General features: G+C 38.7%; 1 protein-coding gene across 1 annotated transcript in view; it reads left to right on the top strand.

Annotated features, from left to right (window-relative positions):
* The window catches only part of LOC126143131 (disks large homolog 5-like), a 221,608-nt gene extending 202,382 nt beyond the window's left edge, over window positions 1–19,226 (top strand). Inside the window, exons 7-10 of the mRNA XM_049915341.1 lie at window positions 24–212; window positions 13,859–14,024; window positions 14,237–14,402; window positions 18,929–19,226. Coding sequence (XP_049771298.1) covers window positions 24–212; window positions 13,859–14,024; window positions 14,237–14,402; window positions 18,929–19,055 — 648 coding nt within the window. The 3' untranslated portion in view covers window positions 19,056–19,226. The remainder of the gene's footprint in view (window positions 1–23; window positions 213–13,858; window positions 14,025–14,236; window positions 14,403–18,928) is intronic.
* Window positions 19,227–19,493: the final 267 nt, after the last annotated feature.

The following is a 19,493-nucleotide window of genomic DNA, read 5'->3' as shown; positions in this document are numbered from 1 at the left end:
AATGTACGGCCTTTTTTTTCCAGAAAAGTGCTCAGAAGGAATTAATGAATTTAGCTAGCGATTTGTCTCATAGCTGGCACAATATTGAGAAAGCAGCGGAAAAAGCTAGAAGGAAACGTTCACAGGTAGACATAGAATGCAAGGAAGCACCAAATCATCTCACAGAACTAATGAACCAACTGAGAAGAGCTTCAGCAGAGGAACTTAAAGCTGTAAGTATCTCCTTCTCTTCCATGCAGATAAGCAGGTCTTGTATAGCTTTCATGTTGCATGATGCATATGTAGTTACACCATCATTTCTGTATATTTGATGTGGGAGAAAAGTAATGAGACTGATTTTTTATGTACCGTAGTTTTTATTTTTTCAGTCAATAATATTGCCCAAGGGAACTCCCTTGGGCAACTATACACTGGCAGTCATTGTTCCCACTCTGGGTTGCAGTGCTCTCGGTCACATTCTTCTGAATGTTCCTGAATCCCAAAATGTCATTTTAAGACATTTTTCAATTTTGGGGAAAAAATCAAAAGGACTCAGTTCAGGTGAATAGTGGGCCACAGAACAATATGAAAGCCTTTTTAAGTAAAAAATTCCACGATGGAAGTGGCCGCATGGCATGGGGTGATCTCACGAAGCAGCATCCACTTGTGTGCAATGTCCAGTCTCAGTTAATAATTCTCTCTTTCCTGAGCCTTTCAACTTTAGCTTTGTAAAACATTTGGTTGAAAGTTTGTCCTGGAGGAACAAATTCTTTATGCACGATAGCCCTACTGTCAAAAAAGCAAATTTGCTTTGTTTTGATCTTTGATTTGCTTATTTTAGCTGTTTTTGGTCAAGTAGATGTGTGTGTGCCACTCCTTACTTTTCCACTTTTTCTCAGGATCCCACTCATAAATCCACGTGATGACTCGACTAAACCATTAGTGTGCCAAAGTTTGATGTACAGTGAAAGTGTTTAACAGGTCACCCATCATCCTTATTGTTAAACTTCAGTCTGATCTCACAAGAGCACGCACACTGAAGTGTTTTTCTTGGTGTTTTAGGGTTTCGTGTAGCTGCTGGCTCGCACCTTGTACTTGAAACTGAGTCAGAACACTTAACAAGATCTGTTACCCGACGTAACATCTGAAGTATTTACCTTTTCCTTTTAATCGAGTGCTACAGTTGATTTTCTTGAAGTCGGGGTCCTGCTAATCAGTGCCTCAGAAATCCTGTGTGTTGCTGAGGAAAGGCTCGACTTCTTAACATTCTGAAGTTACTGGAGCAAAAGAAGAAAACTTACTCATATCATAAAAAGCACGTCCTCTAGTTTCAGACATATATTTCCTTGAGTAGTTGTACGGCTCATTAGTGTGATTCACGAATTAGAGAAGAACACAACTTTCATAAGACATATGCCTTGAAGGCTCAATATGACAGTCCAGATTGCAGTATATTTCAACTGTCGCAAAACCATCCTGTCTCTCATGTTAATTTTTGGAGAGTGTGGTTGCTCTTTGACAGTCAAGCCACTGCCAAGCCACCACCACAAAACGTAAAATGTGCCACCCACAGCGGGTGAAGCAATTTGTCACCACTTCTTGCTGTTTCCTTGTATTCCACACTGCCCGCTTAATGTCTGCAAACACAAAAACAGCCATGCACAGTATATGTTCTGCGACTTACTTGCTACTACTTAATATTATTCTGTCATGTTCATCTTTCCTTGCACCACATGACGAGTGTTATACAGGCGCCCACTAGAACTGATAGACTCAATTCAGTGCGTACACATACAGGGGGCGCACACGCGTGCAGACGCACACAGTTTGTTGCCTGGGTTACTTCCCATCAAGTGGACTCTCCCAACATTCACAAAGTCTCTCTGCAGTGCCGTATAATTGTTAACCAGTTATTTTCAACAAGATGGTGTAACTTCACATACAGCTCGCGTTTCAATGTCACTGCTTGCTGATGTTTTTTGGTGATCGCATTATTTAACTGTGACTTTGGCCTCCACGATCGCCTGACCTAACACCACCTGACCATTTTTTTTTTTTTTTTTTTTTTTTTTTTTCCCCGGGGTTTAGCAAAAGCAACTGTCCAAAATCCATCAATGAATGGAAAACTGCAATATCTACTTTCACTGCTTTTGTTACAGAAGAAATGTTACAGCTTGTGTTTGGGAACATAAGACAAAACTATCTTTGGCTGTAGTTTAAACTATTGTTTCTTCAATAAACTGGTTCTGAGTATAGTGGCATCAACATAACATGGTTTTACACCCAGAACTGTTTTATTGAAGATGACAAAGGCTGTAAAAGCCTATGCTCTCGTAGGCAGTTGTACTGTTATATGTATTGTAGTATTGGAATAAATCCCCCCATGAACCATGGACCGTGCCGTTAGTGGGGAGGCTGGTGTGCCTCAACGATACAGATAGCCATATCGTAGGTCCAACCACAACAGAGGGGTATCTGTTGAGAGGCCAGACAAAGGTGTGGTTCCTGAAGAGGGGCAGTAGCCTTTTCAGTAGTTGCAGGGGCAACAGTCTGGATGATTGACTGATCTGGCCCTGTAACACTAACCAAAACGGCCTTGCTGTTTTGGTACTGCGAACGGTTGAAAGCAATGGGAAACTACAGCCGTAATTTTTCCCGAGGGCATGCAGCTTTACTGTATGATTAAATGATGATGGCGTCCTCTTGGGTAAAATATTCCGGAGGTAAAATAGTCCCCCATTCGGATCTCCGGGTGGGGACTACTCGAGAGGACTCGGGAGAAAGAAAACTGGCGTTCTACGGATCAGAGTGTGGAATGTCAGATCCCTTAATCGGGCATGTAGGTGAGAAAATTTAAAAAGGGAAATGGATTGGCTAAAGTTAGATATAGTGGGAATTAGTGAAGTTCGATAGCAGAAGGAACAAGACTTTAGGTCAGGTGGATACAGAGTTATGAATACAAAATCAAATAGGGGTAATGCAGGAATAGGTTTAATAATGGATAAAAAAATAAGAGTGCGAGTAAGCTACTACCAACAGCATAGTGAACGCATTATTGTGGCCAAGATAGACATGAAGCCCGCGCCTACTACAGTAGTAAAAGTTTATATGCCTACAACCTCTGCAGATGATGAAGAAATTGATGAAATGTATGATGAGATAAAAGAAATTATTCAGGTAGTGAAGGGAGACGAAAATTTAATAGTCATGGGTGACTGGAATTCGACAGTAGGAAAACGAAGATCAGTTTGGATTCCGTAGAAGTAATGGAACACGTGAGGCAATACTGACCCCTATGACTTATCTTAGAAGCTAGATTAAGAAAAGGCAGACCTATGTTTCTAGCATTTGTAGACTTAGAGAAAGCTTTTACAATGTTGACTGGAATACTCTTTCAAATTCTGAAGGTTGCAGGGGTAAAATACAGGGAGTGAAAGGCTGTTTACAATTTGTACAGAAACCGGATGGCAGTTATAAGTGTCGAGGGGCAAGCAGTGGTTGGGAAGAGAGTGAGACAGGGTTGTAGCCTATCCCCAATGTTATTCAATCTGTATATTGAGCAAGCAGTAAAGGAAACAAAAGGAAAGTTCGGAGTAGGTATTAAAATCCATGGAGAAGAAATAAAAACTTTGAGGTTTGCCGATGACATTGTAATTCTGTCAGACATAGCAAAGGACTTGGAAGAGCAGTTGAACAGAATTGACAGTGTCTTGAAAGGATGATATAAGATGAACACCAATAAAAGCAAAACGAGGATAATGGGATGTAGTCAAATTAAAATGGGTGATGCTGAGGGAATTAGATTAGGAAATGAGACACTTAAAGTAGTAAACGAGTTTTGCTATTTGGGGAGCAAAATAACTGATGGTCGAAGTAGAGAGGATATAAAATGTAGACTGGCAATGGCAAGGAACGCGTTTCTGAGCAAGAGAAATTTGTTAACATTGAGTATAGATTTAAGTGTCAGGAAGTCATTTCTGAAAGTATTTGTATGGAGTGTAGCCATGTATGGAAGTGAAACATGGACGGTAAATAGTTTGGACAAGAAGAGAATATCAGCTTTCGAAATGTGGTGCTACAGAAGAATACTGAAGATTAGATGGGTTGATCACATAACTAATGAGGAGGTATTGAATAGGATTGGGGAGAAGAGGAGTTTGTGGCACAACTTGACTAGAAGAAGGGATCGCTTGGTAGGACATGTTCTTAGGCATCAAGGGACGACCAATTTAGCATTGGAGGGCAGCGTGGATGGTAAAAATAGTAGAGGGAGACCAAGAGATGACTACACTAAGCAGATTCAGAAGGATGTAGGTTGCAGTAGGTACTGGGAGATGAAGCAGCTTGCACAGGATAGAGTAGCATGGAGAGCTGCATCAAACCAGTCTCAGGACTGAAGACAACAAGAAGATATTTGCATGCAGTGGGGAAGGGTAAAAAATTAGATATTTGGGTAGCATATGGCCCAAGCCAAAATCACAAAAATGAGTGGGTGGCCATATATGCATCTCCGCTTGTGTCATCAATTAGCTCATGAACAACACCGGCCATTTGTATGTTGTTGTTGTTGTTGTTGAGAAATGATGTCTTTATGCTAACTTAAGGAAAACGCAGCAGCTACTCACTGTACAAGACGTGCATGCATCCACAAAAGATAATGTTATGCATCTGGTAGAACAATGACGGTATGGTGTACTACAAATTGCTTCGCTAAGGCGTAACCATTACTGCTGACATTTACTGACAACAACTGAAATGTCTGGCAAATGCAATCCAAGAACAATGACCGGGAAGATAGCGTGATGTGATGCTACTCCACAGTAATGTCCTCCTGCATTCTGCAGGACTGAAAAGTAATACTGGAGCTGGGTTGGAAAGTCACTCCGCACCCACCTTATTCACCTGATTTTGCGACCTCAGATTTCCACGTTCTCTGCTCTCTATCAAACAGCTTTCAAGGTACTCCCTTTCCAGATGGAAACACCCTCTGAGCATGGCTCGACTAGTTCTTCACCTGATAGCCACATGATTCCTACAGTTTAATTGGAAAGTTACCCTGGAATTGGCAGACTGTTGTAAACATTGAAGAAGAATATGTCAGTGATGACTAAATCCTTGTTAAGTGTATCTGTTGTGTTTAATAAGCTTAGGTACAAATGCTATGAACTTACGCAGCAACCTAATAGTATGGAGGTTAGTGCTTAATGAAGAAGAGATTGTAGAAAGTCAAACAATGGAAAATTCAGGTTGGAATGCAACAGTATTATGAAAAGGATAGTTGCTTCTCACCATATACCGGAGATGCTGAGTTGCAGATAGGCACAAACATAGGTTGTATTTGTGTGTGGAGAAGAGGGAGGGGGAGCATATTTTTGATAAATATCTTGTTGGCTGAAAGCTGATTTTCTGACAGTTTTTTGTTGTGCCTTTCTGCAACTCGGCACCTGTGCTATATGATGAGTAGCAGCTGTCCTAAGTGGAAGGAACACCTTGGCATTTTATACGAAGCTGGAAATTTAATTAAGATATGAGGATGGTTTGAAAAGTTCTCAGAATGGAATAGAAAAAAAAGTACTTACATCACTGAAACATTTTTTTCATTTTTCAATGTAGTCTCCTTGTAGACTAATGCACTTGGTCCAACAATGTTCCAGTGCCTTGATCCCATCTCGAAAATGAGTTTCCTCCAGACTTGCAAAAGAATTGTTAATTCCAGCTATCAATTCTTCATTTGAAGTGAATCTGCGTCCACCAAGAAAAATTTTTAGTTTTGGGAAGAGATGGAAGTCTGTCGGAGCCATATCAGGTGAATAAAGTAGGTGTGACAACAATTTATACCTTAGTTCGTGTAATTTTGCCATGCCGCTGGCACGTGTGGGGGCACATGTCAAGAGTCGCAGCACCCATCTTGCAGATAATATTTTCATTTCTAATTCTTCAGTTTAAATGCGATATACCTTTTCAGATGATATCTGGCAAGAGTGAGCAATTTCACGCATTTTCAATGGGCGATCCTCCACACCTATTTTGTGCACTTATGCAATGATTTCTGGAGTAGTGACACGTCTTGGCCGGCCACTGTGCGAATCATCTAAGATCTCTCGACCAAATGTAAATTCGTTCACCCACTTGGCAACAGTTGTATATGAAGATGCATTGTCGCCTAGTGTATTCTGGAAATCGGCATGAATGTCCTTTGCTTTCATACATTTCTTTACAAAGTTCTTAATCTCTGCTCGAATCTTGAATTTTCATTTTTTTTTTCTTCCTTTTTCCCCCCATCTTTGCAAATCACTACGTGGGAGCAACAGAGCCAAGTCACAGCCACAGCTCTCTTCCGAGAGCATGACACCTGTTTACAGACAACAGTCCAATGAATATCACGTGAAACACTCATTGTGCTGGTGCTGACCTCTTGTGGTGATTCCGAGAACTTTTCAAACCACCCTCGTACACCAAAGAAAGGAAGGAGTGCCTTACTTGTTGTTGGTAGACTAAGCTACATGAAGACATGTGAAAATTTGTTCAATAAAAATATTAGAATGGAGGAGGGATCATGCGCTTCCGTTATGATACAATGGTTAAATTGTGTTGAAATTATTTCAGTAATGTATGAGATCATGGAAGTAAGTGCAGTCAGCTGGTTATCACCATTCCCTACATCTACATCTATACTCCACAAAGCAAAGTCAGGTGAGGGTGGATGGTACGTTATGTATCAATGTCGCACCCCCACACTCTTCCCCATTCCATTCACAAATGACTCGTGGGAAGAAAGATTGCTGATAAGCTTTCATGTGAGGTCTGGGGTATCTCTAATTTTCCCTCCACGGTCTTGTCGCGAAATAGTGTGTACATAAAGTTCAAGAATACTTTAAATTATCGTCGACTGCGGCAGTCGCTTCCCGTATTCTCTCCCAGAGCTCTGCTACATCACATGCTAGGGCGGTACATACACCAGATCTATGTGTCCCCACATTAAAAAGTCACACGGAGTGAGATCTGGTGATCGGGAAGGCCCTTTCATGAAACAGCTGTCCCCTTTTGTAGCAAGGACGATCTATCGATGCGGCAGCTCCGTGTTCAGGTACCGATGAACTTCGCAATGAAAACGGGGTGGAGCCCCATCCTGCTGAAAGATGAACGGAGAGTCTGATTGCATTTGAGGCATCAGCCATTGCCCCAACATGTCCAAGTAGGAATATCCAGTGACAGTACTCTCGGCAAAGAACAATGTGGCCTGTACAGTTTTTGACGCGACACAGCACAAAGAACATTTACCTTTGGGGAATCGTGCTCAAATTCAATGCATTCATGTGGATGCTTTGAACCCCATATTCAACAATTATGCCTGTTCACTTTCCCATTAGTGTGAAAAGTGGCTTCATCGCTAAAAATTAAGCGATCAACAATGCCATCCCCATCCTCATTCAATTGTTGCAACTGCAAACAAAACTCAAAACACTTGTCTTTGTCGTCATTGAGCTTCTGCACTAGCTCCAATTTGAATGGTTTCATGGACAGCTTCTGTCACAGGACTTTCCACACTGTCATTGGAGCAATTTAGAGTTCACAGGATGCACGATTCACAGATTCCTTTGGAGTCTTTACAAATGTCTCTCGTACGTGCTCCACATTCACTTCACTTGCACTGGGACATCTGCCTCTCTCTGTCGGGCACAAGAAACCCGTCGTAACAAATTTGTTGTGCCAGTGGTAAATGGCCTTCCATGTTGGTGGCTTCTTGCCATACTTGGTTCTAAACAATCATTGAACAGCTGTAGCACACTTGTTTTTCTCGAATTCCAACACACAGAAAGCTTGCTCTGCACCTGAACGCGCTACATTTGCAACTAGCACTGATTATCAGCAACTTACCAAACTACGCTGTGGTGGTATACATAAAAAAAAACTTTCAGGGTTTCTCTTCAAAATGACATGTATAATATCTGTCCAATGTTTGGTTCTTGTGCAATAAATAGTGTGTTCCCGGACTATATGTACACCCTGTACATGTTGTAGGAAGCAATATACTAGTAACTCTTCTAGGAATGATAATTAATTGAAACCCTCAGCTCCCGACAGGTGTTGTTGATATACGTCGATGGGGACAGCTGAAAATGTGTTCCCCGACCGGGACTTGAACCCAGGATCTCCTGCTTACATGGCAGACGCTCTATCCGTCTGAGCCACCGAGGGTACAGACGAATAGTGCGACTGCAGGGACTTATCCCTTGCACGCTTCCCGTGAGACCCACATTCCCAACTGTCCACCGTCTATATACGTAATGTACCTAATAGATATTTGCCCTTCCACTCATTACTCGCGCACACCAAGTTGTCTATTCCCATAAGAGTTCAGGCAACCTGTGCGCATTTGCACAGACGAACGTCAATGGCTGGATAGCCTTTAACTATATATATGAAGATAGTAATTGTTCTCGAAAGAACAGATACCATTGATCACCGTGCAGCTTCTCTAGAATAAATGATAATTAATTAAAACCCTTATCTGCTGACAGGTGTTGTTGATATACCTCGATGGGGACAGCTGAAAATGTGTGTGTGTGTGCCATGTAAGCAGGAGATCCCGGGTTCGAGTCCCGGTCGGGGGGCACATTTTCAGCTGTCCCCATCGAGGTATATCAACACCTGTAGGCAGCTGAAGGTTTCAAGTATCATTCATTCTAGAGAAGCTGCACAGTCATCAATGGTATCTGTTCTCTCAAGTACAATTACTATCTTCATATATATATTCTAGGAATGTACGCTCTTGGAAGTTTTGACAGTAAAGAGCACAGTGGTGCAGAATGCTTCTCTTGCAGCGTCGCTCTGGGATTAGCTGAGCATCATCTTCACTCTCTTACTAAATGAACCTTTAACGAAATGTGCTGCTCTTCTTTGAATGCCCTTGTTCTTGTGTCTTTCCTGTCTGATACAGAAACCAGCCTGATGAGGTTCATAAAGTATTGGTTGAACAAGGGTTTTGTAAGCTGCCTGCATTGTGGGTTGCCTCCATCTCCACAGGATCTTCCAATGAGTCTGTTTGGTGTCAGCCGCAGCAATAAGTTTCATGTGTTCATTCCACTTTAAACTGCTCCATACGTACATTCCTAGATGTTTTATGGGAGTGATTGCATCCAGTGAGTGTTCTGCAGTTGTTCAGCCATATAGCAGTGGGTCTTCCTGCCTATTTATTTGCAATTCATTAAATTTGTTTTACGTTGAGGGTCACCTGCCAATCCCTGCACCAAGCATTGATCATTTGCAGATTGTGTTGGATTTCGATTCAATTTCCTAGTGTTGCAACATCTCTGTACACAACAGTATTTTCCATGAATATCTTCATGGTACTTTCAACATTAGGACATTTATGTATTGTACATCTGAAGGTTTCTCTCTATTGAAAATGACATGTTGTTTTCTGTTACCTAGAAAATCTTCAGTCCAATCACTCAGCTTGTCCAATATTCCATATGCTCCTGTTTTGTTGTCAAAGGTATGAAATTGTGTCGAACACATTCCGGAAGCTGAGAAAATGTTTTTTTCCCCTTTAAAATTCATTTTTGTAAGTTAGTTTCTGTAGTTGTAAATTATTTTTATTGAGGTTGGATTCCTCTGGAAACCATGTTCTCAACTACCACAGTATTAGTGCTGTAAAGAAGAAAAATGGCAGCGTCAGTTGTAAGAGATTTGAAATAATTTATTACAGCAAATTGATTTGTCACCGCATGGCCATTTTCAGTACAAAAATAAGTATTGAAGACTCGTGTAATAAAAGCACATACTAACAACTTCAACATGGCCGTCCGCAGCTTGTGGTCTAATGGCTAGCGTTGCTGCCTCTGGATCACAGAGTCCCGGGTTCGATTCCCGGCTGGTTCGGCCATTTTATCTGCCCAGGCACTGGGTGTTTGTGTTGCGCCATCATTTCAACATCATCATTATTTGTGAACATGGCTAAAATTTGACTGTGTAAAGATTGGGACACTGTACAGGCACTGATAACCGTGCGGTTAATCAGCCCACAAACCAATCATCAACATCCTCCTCATCCAACGTTTATTGTGTGTTGAGGTCATGTTGAAGTTATAATATGTGCTTTTATTGCACAAATTTTAAAACTAATATTTGCACTGAAGAGGGTCCTGTAGTGAATGAAATAGATTTTCTGTAATAAATGATTTCATCTCTTTTAGAATCGAGGCTGCCATTTTTTTTGATACAGGAGCTATTATTATTATTATTATTATTATTATTATTATTATTATTATTATTTCTTTACTTTCTCAGACGTTAAGTCTGGTTAAAAATGGAAAGTGACGCGGACCTTGATCAAGTGTCACTTCCTTTTAACTGTACGATATATTGCATTTGGGAACTTTCGGGTAATTGAACATGTATCAATAATTACGGATTTCTGTAATTGTATATATAAGTTTGGATGTAGCTGTATTGCATTGATGTACTGGTGGATATTGTGTGGTATGACTCCTGTAGTTGATAGTATAATTGGTATAGTGTCAACTTTATCCTGATGCCACATGTCCTTGACTTCCTCAGCCAGTTGGATGTATTTTTCAATTTTTTCTCCTGTTTTCTTTTGTATATTTGTTGTATTGGGTATGGATATTTCGATTAGTTGTGTTAATTTCTTCTTTTTATTGGTGAGTATGATGTCAGGTTTGTTATGTGGTGTTGTTTTATCTGTTATAATGGTTCTGTTCCAGTATAATTTGTATTCATCATTCTCCAGTACATTTTGTGGTACATACTTGTATGTGGGAACGTGTTGTTTTATAAGTTTATGTTGTAAGGCAAGCTGTTGATGTATTATTTTTGCTACATTGTCATGTCTTCTGCGGTATTCTGTATCTGCTAGTATTGTACATCCACTTGTGATGTGATCTACTGTTTCTATTTGTTGTTTGCAAAGTCTGTCTTTATCTGTTGTGGTATTGGGACCTTTAATAATATGCTTGCTGTAATATCTGGTGTTTATTATTTGATCCTGTATTGCAATCATGAATCCTTCCATCTCACTGTATATATTGCCTTTTCTTAGCCATGTGTTGGATGCGTCTTGATCGATGTGTGGCTGTGCCATGTAGTGTTTTTTCTCCAATTTACTTTTTTTGTATCTGTTGATGTTATGTGATCTAAAGGATTGTAGAAGTGGTTATGAAATTGCAGTGGTGTAGCCAATGTATTTATATGAGTGATTGCTTTGTGTATTTTGCTAGTTTCTGCTCGTTCTAGAAAGAATTTTCTTAAATTGTCTACATGTCCGTAATGTAGGTTTTTTATGTCAATAAATCCCCTTCCTCCTTCCGTTTTGCTTAATGTGAATCTTTCTGTTGCTGAATGTATGTGATGTATTCTATATTTGTGGCATTGTGATCGTGTAAGTGTATTGAGTGCTTCTAGGTCTGTGTTACTCCATTTCACTACTCCAAATGAGTAAGTCAATATTCGTATAGCATAAGTATTTATAGCTTTTGTCTTGTTTCTTGCTGTCAATTCTGTTTTCAGTATTTTTGTTAGTCTCTGTCTATATTTTTGTTTTAGTTCTTCTTTAATATTTGTATTATCTATTCCTATTTTTTGTGTGTATCCTAGATATTTATAGGCATCTGTTTTTTCCATTGCTTCTATGCAGTCGCTGTGGTTCTCCAATATGTAATCTTCTTGTTTAGTGTGTTTTCCCTTGACAATGCTATTTTTCTTAAATTTGTCTGTTCCAAAAGCCATATTTATATATCATTGCTGAATACTTCTGTTATCTTTAGTAATTGGTTGAGTTGTTGATTGGTTGCTGCCAGTAGTTTTAGATCATCCATGTATAGCAAAGGTGTGATTTTGTGCAGGTATGTTCCAGTAACATTGTATCCATAATATGTATTATTTAGCATGTTGGATAGTGGGTTCAGAGCAAGGCAGAACCAGAAAGGACTTAATGAGTCTCCTTGGTATATTCCACACTTAATCTGTATTGGCTGTGATGTGTGATTATTTGAATTTGTTTGGATATTAAGTATAGTTTTCCAATTTTTCATTTCTATGTTTCGGAACTGTATCAATTTAGGATCTACTTTGTATATTTCCAATATTTGTAGTAACCATGAATGGGGTACACTATCAAAAGCTTTTTGGTAATCAATGTATGCGTAGTGTAGCGACCTTTGATTAGTTTAAGCTTGATATGTCACCTCTGCATCTATTATCAGTTGCTCTTTACATCCTCGAGCTCCTTTGCAACAGCCTTTTTGTTCTTCATTTATAATTTTGTTCTGTGTTGTATGTGTCATTAATTTCTGTGTAATGACTGAAGTTAATATTTTGTATATTGTTGGTAGGCATGTTATGGGGCAATATTTAGCTGTGTTTGCTGTGTCTGCTTGATCTTTAGGTTGAAGATAAGTTATTCCATGTGTAAGTGTATCAGGGAATGTGTATGGGTCTGCAATGTAACTGTTAAATAATTTAGTTAGATGTGAATGTGTTGAGGTGAACTACTTTAGCCAGAAATTTGCTATTTTATCTTTTCCAGGGGCTTTCCAATTGTGAGTAGAATTAATTGCTTGGGTGACTTCATGTTGCAAAATTATCACTTCAGGCATTTGTGGTATCATCTTGTATGTGTCTGTTTCTGCTTGTATCCACCGTGCATGCCTGTTATGTTGTACCAGGTTTGACCATATGTTGCTCCAGAAGTGTTCCATGTCTGTTATGTTTGGTGGATTGTCTATTTTAATGTGTGTGTTATCTATTGTCTGGTAAAATTTCTTTTGGTTTGTGTTGAATGTTTGGTTTTGTTTCCTTCTATTTTCACATTTTTTGTATCTTCTAAGTCGTTTGGCCAATGCTTGTAATTTCTGCTTCTTTTCATTTAATTGCTCTATCGCTTCTTGTTGTGAGATTTTACCTAACCTTTTTCGTTTTTTTTTTTTTTTCTGACATTTCATTTTTTATAAATTGTGTTAGCTGTCCGATGTCTTTTCTCAGTTTTTCTATTCTGATCTGTAGCCTGTGTTGCCATGCTGGTTTTGTGGGTTTCTTCTGTGTGTTGGTTGGTTCTGATCTCTGCCTAGTGTGTATATTTAGTGTCGTGAGTGCTCCTATATAAACCAGTAGTTGTAACTCTTCCATAGTTGTTTTCATTTATTTTGTTGTGTATGATTGCGTTGGTAGTTTTTATTGTTGTTTCGACTTGTGGGTTATTTGGCGGTCTATGCAAGAATGGTCTAATGTCTGTATTTGTGTCTTTGTATTCTATATATGTCAGCTGAAATTTATCTTCTATATCTAACATGTGTCACTTCGTGTTCTATTTGTGCTTGTTCTGGTGGCTGTCTGAAGATTTTGTTTTCCTCTGATTGTTTAAAATTGATGTGTGTTGTCCTTTGTTTGCTCTGGGATGTTTGAGTCCATTACTGTATTTTCTTCTTCTTCTGATTGCACATTATTTTGTTCCAGTATTTGTTGTACTTGTTGTTTGATGTTTTCTAATTCTGACTGGGGTATCCTGTTATTTTTTATTATTACACGGATCTGATCAGCTAGTCGTTGTTCTGTTAAAAATTTTAATTCTGGGTATCTGGTAATAAATTTTGTGTATACTTGTGATCTGTATCCAGTTGTGTTGGTTCCTAGGTTTTCTTGCTTGGTAATAACAGAACATGAGGTGTCGGTTAACTTCATCTGACCATCTCATCCTCTCTTTGTTTTCCTTCTAGGGTGGTTGCAGGAAGCATATCCTGCAAAACACCTCTATTATTATTATTATTATTATTATTATTATTATTATTATTATGATTTGAGGTGTTAATGACAGAACTGCAATATCCAGATTGTGCCCCCAATCTTTCTTTGATTGCAGTTGCATGAAACCATGGTATCACTGATGAACAGAGATTCTACTTTACAAGAAACATTGGACTTTGGTACAGCATATAATGACTTGTTCTATATACTGGATCTTGTGGCGCAAAAGAGGATGGCAAGACATGTGACACTAAGTTTACCTGAAATGTCTATCCTCGCAGGTAAGAAATGGTAACTTGGAAAAACATTGCAAATAATGATTGGTCTTTAGATTTATGTGCCAGAACTTTGTAAGAACTGTGTTCACGATGGTCTGGCTGAATTAATTTCTGCAAAATGCTGCATTTTTAATAAAATAGAACAAAGTGACACCTGTAAAATCATTAGGATGATGAAACTTTGATATGGCTTATGAAACAAAAATAATTTTCAGACGATCCTCGTTTAGAGCATCTCATTGGCATGCACTCAGATGAAACACGTGAATCTGAAAGTTCCAACAAATTCTCAAATACCTGTGAGTGGAATCAACATATGGATGCTTTACTGTCTAATAATGATCAACTGGTTCAATCATTAAGAGACCTCATTGCTGTATGGTGAGTTCCAGCAAATGTATGTTTCTATATTTCAATTGATGTCCAGTGTATAATCTTGATTTAAATAATTGAAAGAACAAAATTCATATCTTCGTGGACTGACTGACTACTATGTTACAGAATATAAAAACTGTAACATACATATTTAGAAGTATTTATTGCAGTGTCATAGTGTAATGTCAGTTTGAAACAGCAAGGTGTGAGGAAGGGACCTCCAGGAGTACGTACATCCTATTTGTTCTACACAAGTATCACACGTTATTACTCTTGCGTTTTGTTTTGGAAGTTTCAATTCGAATTCCTTTGTTCACCAGTTCGTTGTTTTCATTTCTATGAGAGGTATATGTGGCATCTTGAGTGCTCTCACTGTTCATCTCATTTACTTGTGATTGGAGTATATTCTTACAACATGACTCGTATTCTATAACCAATGTATAGTATGACAGTTCCCAAGACTACAGGAAGAGAACACACACACAATCATTAAACCGTCCAGTAGAGCTCAGATGCTGCTTACGGTTGCCACACCAGGGAAGGTTTGGGACGTTTACCATTTGTAATTTTGGTTCCAGGGTTCCCTAAATGAGTTAGACTGTGTCTGCTTTCCTAACTACTGATACAAAGACCTAACTGCAAGATGAGATCTATAGGTAGCACATTTCTCAACACTTTATTGCAGTAGACTGTGCGGAAAATGTCTCAAAGAGATCTTTTGCAGTGTATGTTAACTCTGCTGCAATCTTAAAGGTTTTGCAGTTTTTGATCCTGAATTACACATTTAATGCTCATTGCATGTATTCAATCTATATGTGTGATAAAATAGTGGTGTTACTTTTAATCACATGTCGTGTGCTGTGTTTGACTGACAGAAGCAAACTAAGTGCCGAATTTTAATTGAAATGTATGCGAAGATAATGTGCCTTTTTTTTTACTCGTGCTTTTGTATAATGAAATGTGCAGATTGGTATCCCACATTAAAGATCTGTCCTAAACACATTATTTCCAGTATCGTTTGTTAAAATAGTCTCAGGAAAAGTGGCATAGGTAGCAAGCTATTACCATTACAGGTATATTGTTCTGTTGGAATTACGTGTACCCTTACCTGGATCTGCACTGTTTATAGTTCTCAGTTGTTATTCAGGTATGGTCTGGATGCACAACTTACCTCACTTTCACCCTGGACCCATATTCCAAATATTTGTCTGATACACAGCACATTCTATTCATATTTTGCTATTCTGACTCACAATATGTACACTTATTTGTAAGAAAATAAAATTCTCAAGAACTCTGGTACAATACACTCAGAAGAAGAAACTTGCTAATAATGCATTTGAATCTCCCAAATGCTGTCAATGAGTGAGGAAATTCTCAGCAAGTAGCAACTGAAGGTAACAGGACATGTTTCACATGCATCTTTTATGAAGCTCTGGTTAGATGGTCCTACTTGTGTGAACATGTGCTAGTGCTTTCCGAGACATTTACAAACTTTGCATTGCTTCTCTACAGCAGATAGAATTCCCAATTGATATTGTCATTCTACTAAATTTATTCCAAACCATTGTGGCATGGTTGTGCAGCAGCCTTATAATGTGATTAATATTAAAAAACAGTCCCAGCCCACATGTTTGTTCTCAGTGGTTTTTAAACCATCTTCTATGGTTTGCTTCCTGTTAGGTTACCATTTAACCTAATAATTCCATAACTCTCTCTCTCTCTCTCTTTTTCTTTCTTTCCAGCTCCACACTGGTGGCATCTTCTACATGGTTGAGAAAAACCTGGGTATTTAGGAAAAACTCGGTGGATAAATTATTTATTTTTTTTGCCATTTTTTTTCATATTGGTAATAAAGCATCTAAATTTAAAATCCCATGATTAAGTTATTCACAAGTCTAACCCATTCTAACTTCTGCAGAAAAGATAATTTACATGTAAAAGTTAGTTTTATTGATTACCAGCTTAGCATCTGCCGCTTCACTCACTCAGACTGTGTGCTCTGCACAGATTTTTTAAAACTGAATTTTTATGTTGTTCACAAATTGCACTAACTTCTAAACTTTTCATGCTAATTAATGCCATAGAAGCATGGTCTTTCCCAAATGTACTTCTTACCAAAAAGTGATTCTTTTAGCTGGAGTCAAAGATGGGCATTAATCATGCCTTTTGCATTCTTGTGGAGACATTTCCATAGAAATGTTCATCCCTAAAACACATTTTTTATATGTAACTGATAAGTGAAATACCAATTTTCATATTTTTAACGTTAAAATGTTTTTTAATACAAGAAAATATTTTCTTACACACTTTTATCTCTCGTTTCATTCCCTAAGGAGTTGAATTTCCAGCAACAGTGTAACAGCTAGTTTTTTTATTTCTAACTGAGAAGCCAAATTGCAGTTTTGAGATTTAGCTTTAAAATATCTTCATAATGAAATATTTGCATAAACAATCTCATTCTCTGTTTCACCACATTAGCATTGTAATTTCCAAAAACACTAACACGACTTTTTTAAAAATGTCTATAACCAAGAAGACAAATACCAATTTTCATAGCTGTAGCTTCAAAGAAACTTCAGTTCTTTAGAGCTATCTTCGAAATCGACTTAATAGCTAATATTTTCAAAAAGCTTTCCTTCTATTATGCGTGGGATTTCAAAAATCCCTTCCTAAACAATGGCTTCAGTATAAGATGGACAGTCTCTCCAGATTTAAAGATCCTGTCTTTGGCAGTTTGGTTTGGGTGTGATGAGTCATTCACGACATTGCGTTTTATATGTATGATAGATAGATTGTAATTTAGAGAGAAACCTTCAAATCATTTGGATAAAGATGTATAAGTAATAGCTAGATTCCTTACAGTTTGATGCAGGATACAAATTCATCTGTGCAAAATAGCTCAGTCAGAGCAAATTTTCAAAGGATAGAAAACCCAGGATGGAACATGGACAATATGAAAGGAGATAGTGCTGCTCACCACACACAGCAGGCATTGAGTGGCTGGCAACAGATGATTGCTGGGAGGACTGTTGCCAGCTTTCCATGGGAACTACTGGTGGAAACTACAGTATGATTAAAATTATGTGTTAGTTGACACTTCTGGCTTTGAGCACTCCTATTTCAGGAAAGCAAATACAATGTCACACACATTCACTGTTGCCAAACTGCCACAGCAATTGGTTCATTTCCAAGTGCTTGTCTGGCTTTCTTTCTTGACGATGTTTTCAGATCCCGAATCCTGAGTCTGGCCCTCTTGTTTTGTATTTCAGTATACCTGATACACAAGGCGCAATTCAGCGTTACATATACAGTTTTTATAATCCTAGAGACGAGCTTATGTTAGACGAGCTTCGCATGACATTGCATGAAGCAGAATTTTAATCTATTTGCACTTGTTTTTCTTCCTATCATTCCCTTTTCATTGAAATCTGCTTGTGCTGTCTATAACCTGCAACTGAGTGCCAAACAGGACTGCTCAATGGTTGGTAATACGGCAGCTGGTGTAGGCAGTGAGAGGATGGTTTCAGATAATCAGTCAGAGAGAGAACTTAAAATTTGCTTTTAGCACTGCAACTGAAGTTTTTCGGTCTCAGAGTTTGCTTGTAGAGGTTAACTCTAATAGCCGTGAAAAAAGTGATTGTGATTTTTTACTTCTGCTGTAGATTGTTGACTGCCACTTTGTTGGCTACATTGCAAATCATTAGGTTTTGTTTAGTTTAGGACACAAGTTTAAATTCAGGGCTGTACAATGATCCTTCTGGCGCAATTAAGTCGTGTGTCACTTAAAATCGGCTGTGGACAGATCATCTCCTATTGCTGTCTTATCTCGTGCCAACCGCTTCAGACATTGCTCTACATTACACAATAACAGCATTCGAGAAGCGAGCCCGCCGTGTTTCTGTGCCGCCTGTAACAGAGCGGTAGCCGGCAACAGATGTGGCAAAACTGTAGCAGCAAGTGACAGACGTCAACTATTGAGTAATTGTGATCGGAGCATAGTCGTCTGTAGAGCACTGACAACATGGAGGTACTGTGTACGTGCGGAAAGCAGGTGCACCAAGTCAGTTGCAACTGTCAGTGATCTCCTCTCGCGACTCCACTGTAGTTGATTACTGTGAAATTTGGTCGATTTTCCTCACCGAACATGAATATGTATCCATCTTAAGTGCTTATGCATTCGTACTTGTTATTCATTATAGGAATTAGATAGTGTTTAGACTTAATGGACATGTTAATCTACTGACAGTCTGTTTGAAACAGTAGATGAATGTTATCAGTTTATTAAATATGTGATTCCCTTTCTAGTGAACTGACTATCCAATAAAAAATTCATGTACATGTGAGTTAATGCCTGATCTTATTTGTCCTTATTGTTACATGTGTAGCTGGATATCAGTGTCATAAGTCTCTTTCTGCCAGTGATGTCCTGTGAATCTGTGCTTGTAGTTCTTTGCTGATTGTATCACTTACATCCACTGTCTGTTGCTGTGGGTAATCAACACAAAAAGCACTTTATTTCTATATTTTAGGTGGCAACAACCATTTGAGACAGGTGTTCCAGAAGATATGGTTGTAAATGGAAAGAACATATTGCAGCATACAGCTCACTGGGATCGTGTAACAGCTTTCGTGGAAAGAAAGCAAATGAAGGAATAAGTTGTGGGGAAATCATATTTGAAAATTAGGATTTACAAATTTATTTATAGATAACATCATATTGTTTTAATACTTGACAAAAGCTATGTTGCTCTGTTAACTTGCAAGAACCTGGTTGAGTTATAGGTTTTTACACGTTTATCTGTGCAATATGTAAATTAAAATAAACTACTTTCTTCATATACTACTACAAAGTAATGGTCTTTGCAATGCACCGATGCACAACTGTGATTTCATATATGTAAGTATCTGAGTATGTGGCACTGCCTGTGTATGCAACCCCCCCCCCCCCCCCCCAACCGATTATGCTCCCACCCCTCTCCGTCCATCTGTCGCCTCCACCTCGTCCATGTCTGCCCCCTCCCTTCCCTCTATGGTACATTCAGCAGCAAATGTGAATACTGTCTGCTAAATGTGTTGGTAATAGAGTTAGCAGCA

This window comes from Schistocerca cancellata, unplaced genomic scaffold, assembly GCF_023864275.1.
Source record: "Schistocerca cancellata isolate TAMUIC-IGC-003103 unplaced genomic scaffold, iqSchCanc2.1 HiC_scaffold_782, whole genome shotgun sequence".
Taxonomy (NCBI): Eukaryota; Metazoa; Arthropoda; class Insecta; order Orthoptera; family Acrididae; genus Schistocerca; species Schistocerca cancellata.
Note: the sequence above shows the minus strand (reverse complement) of the source record. Positions and strands in the feature narration are given on the sequence as shown.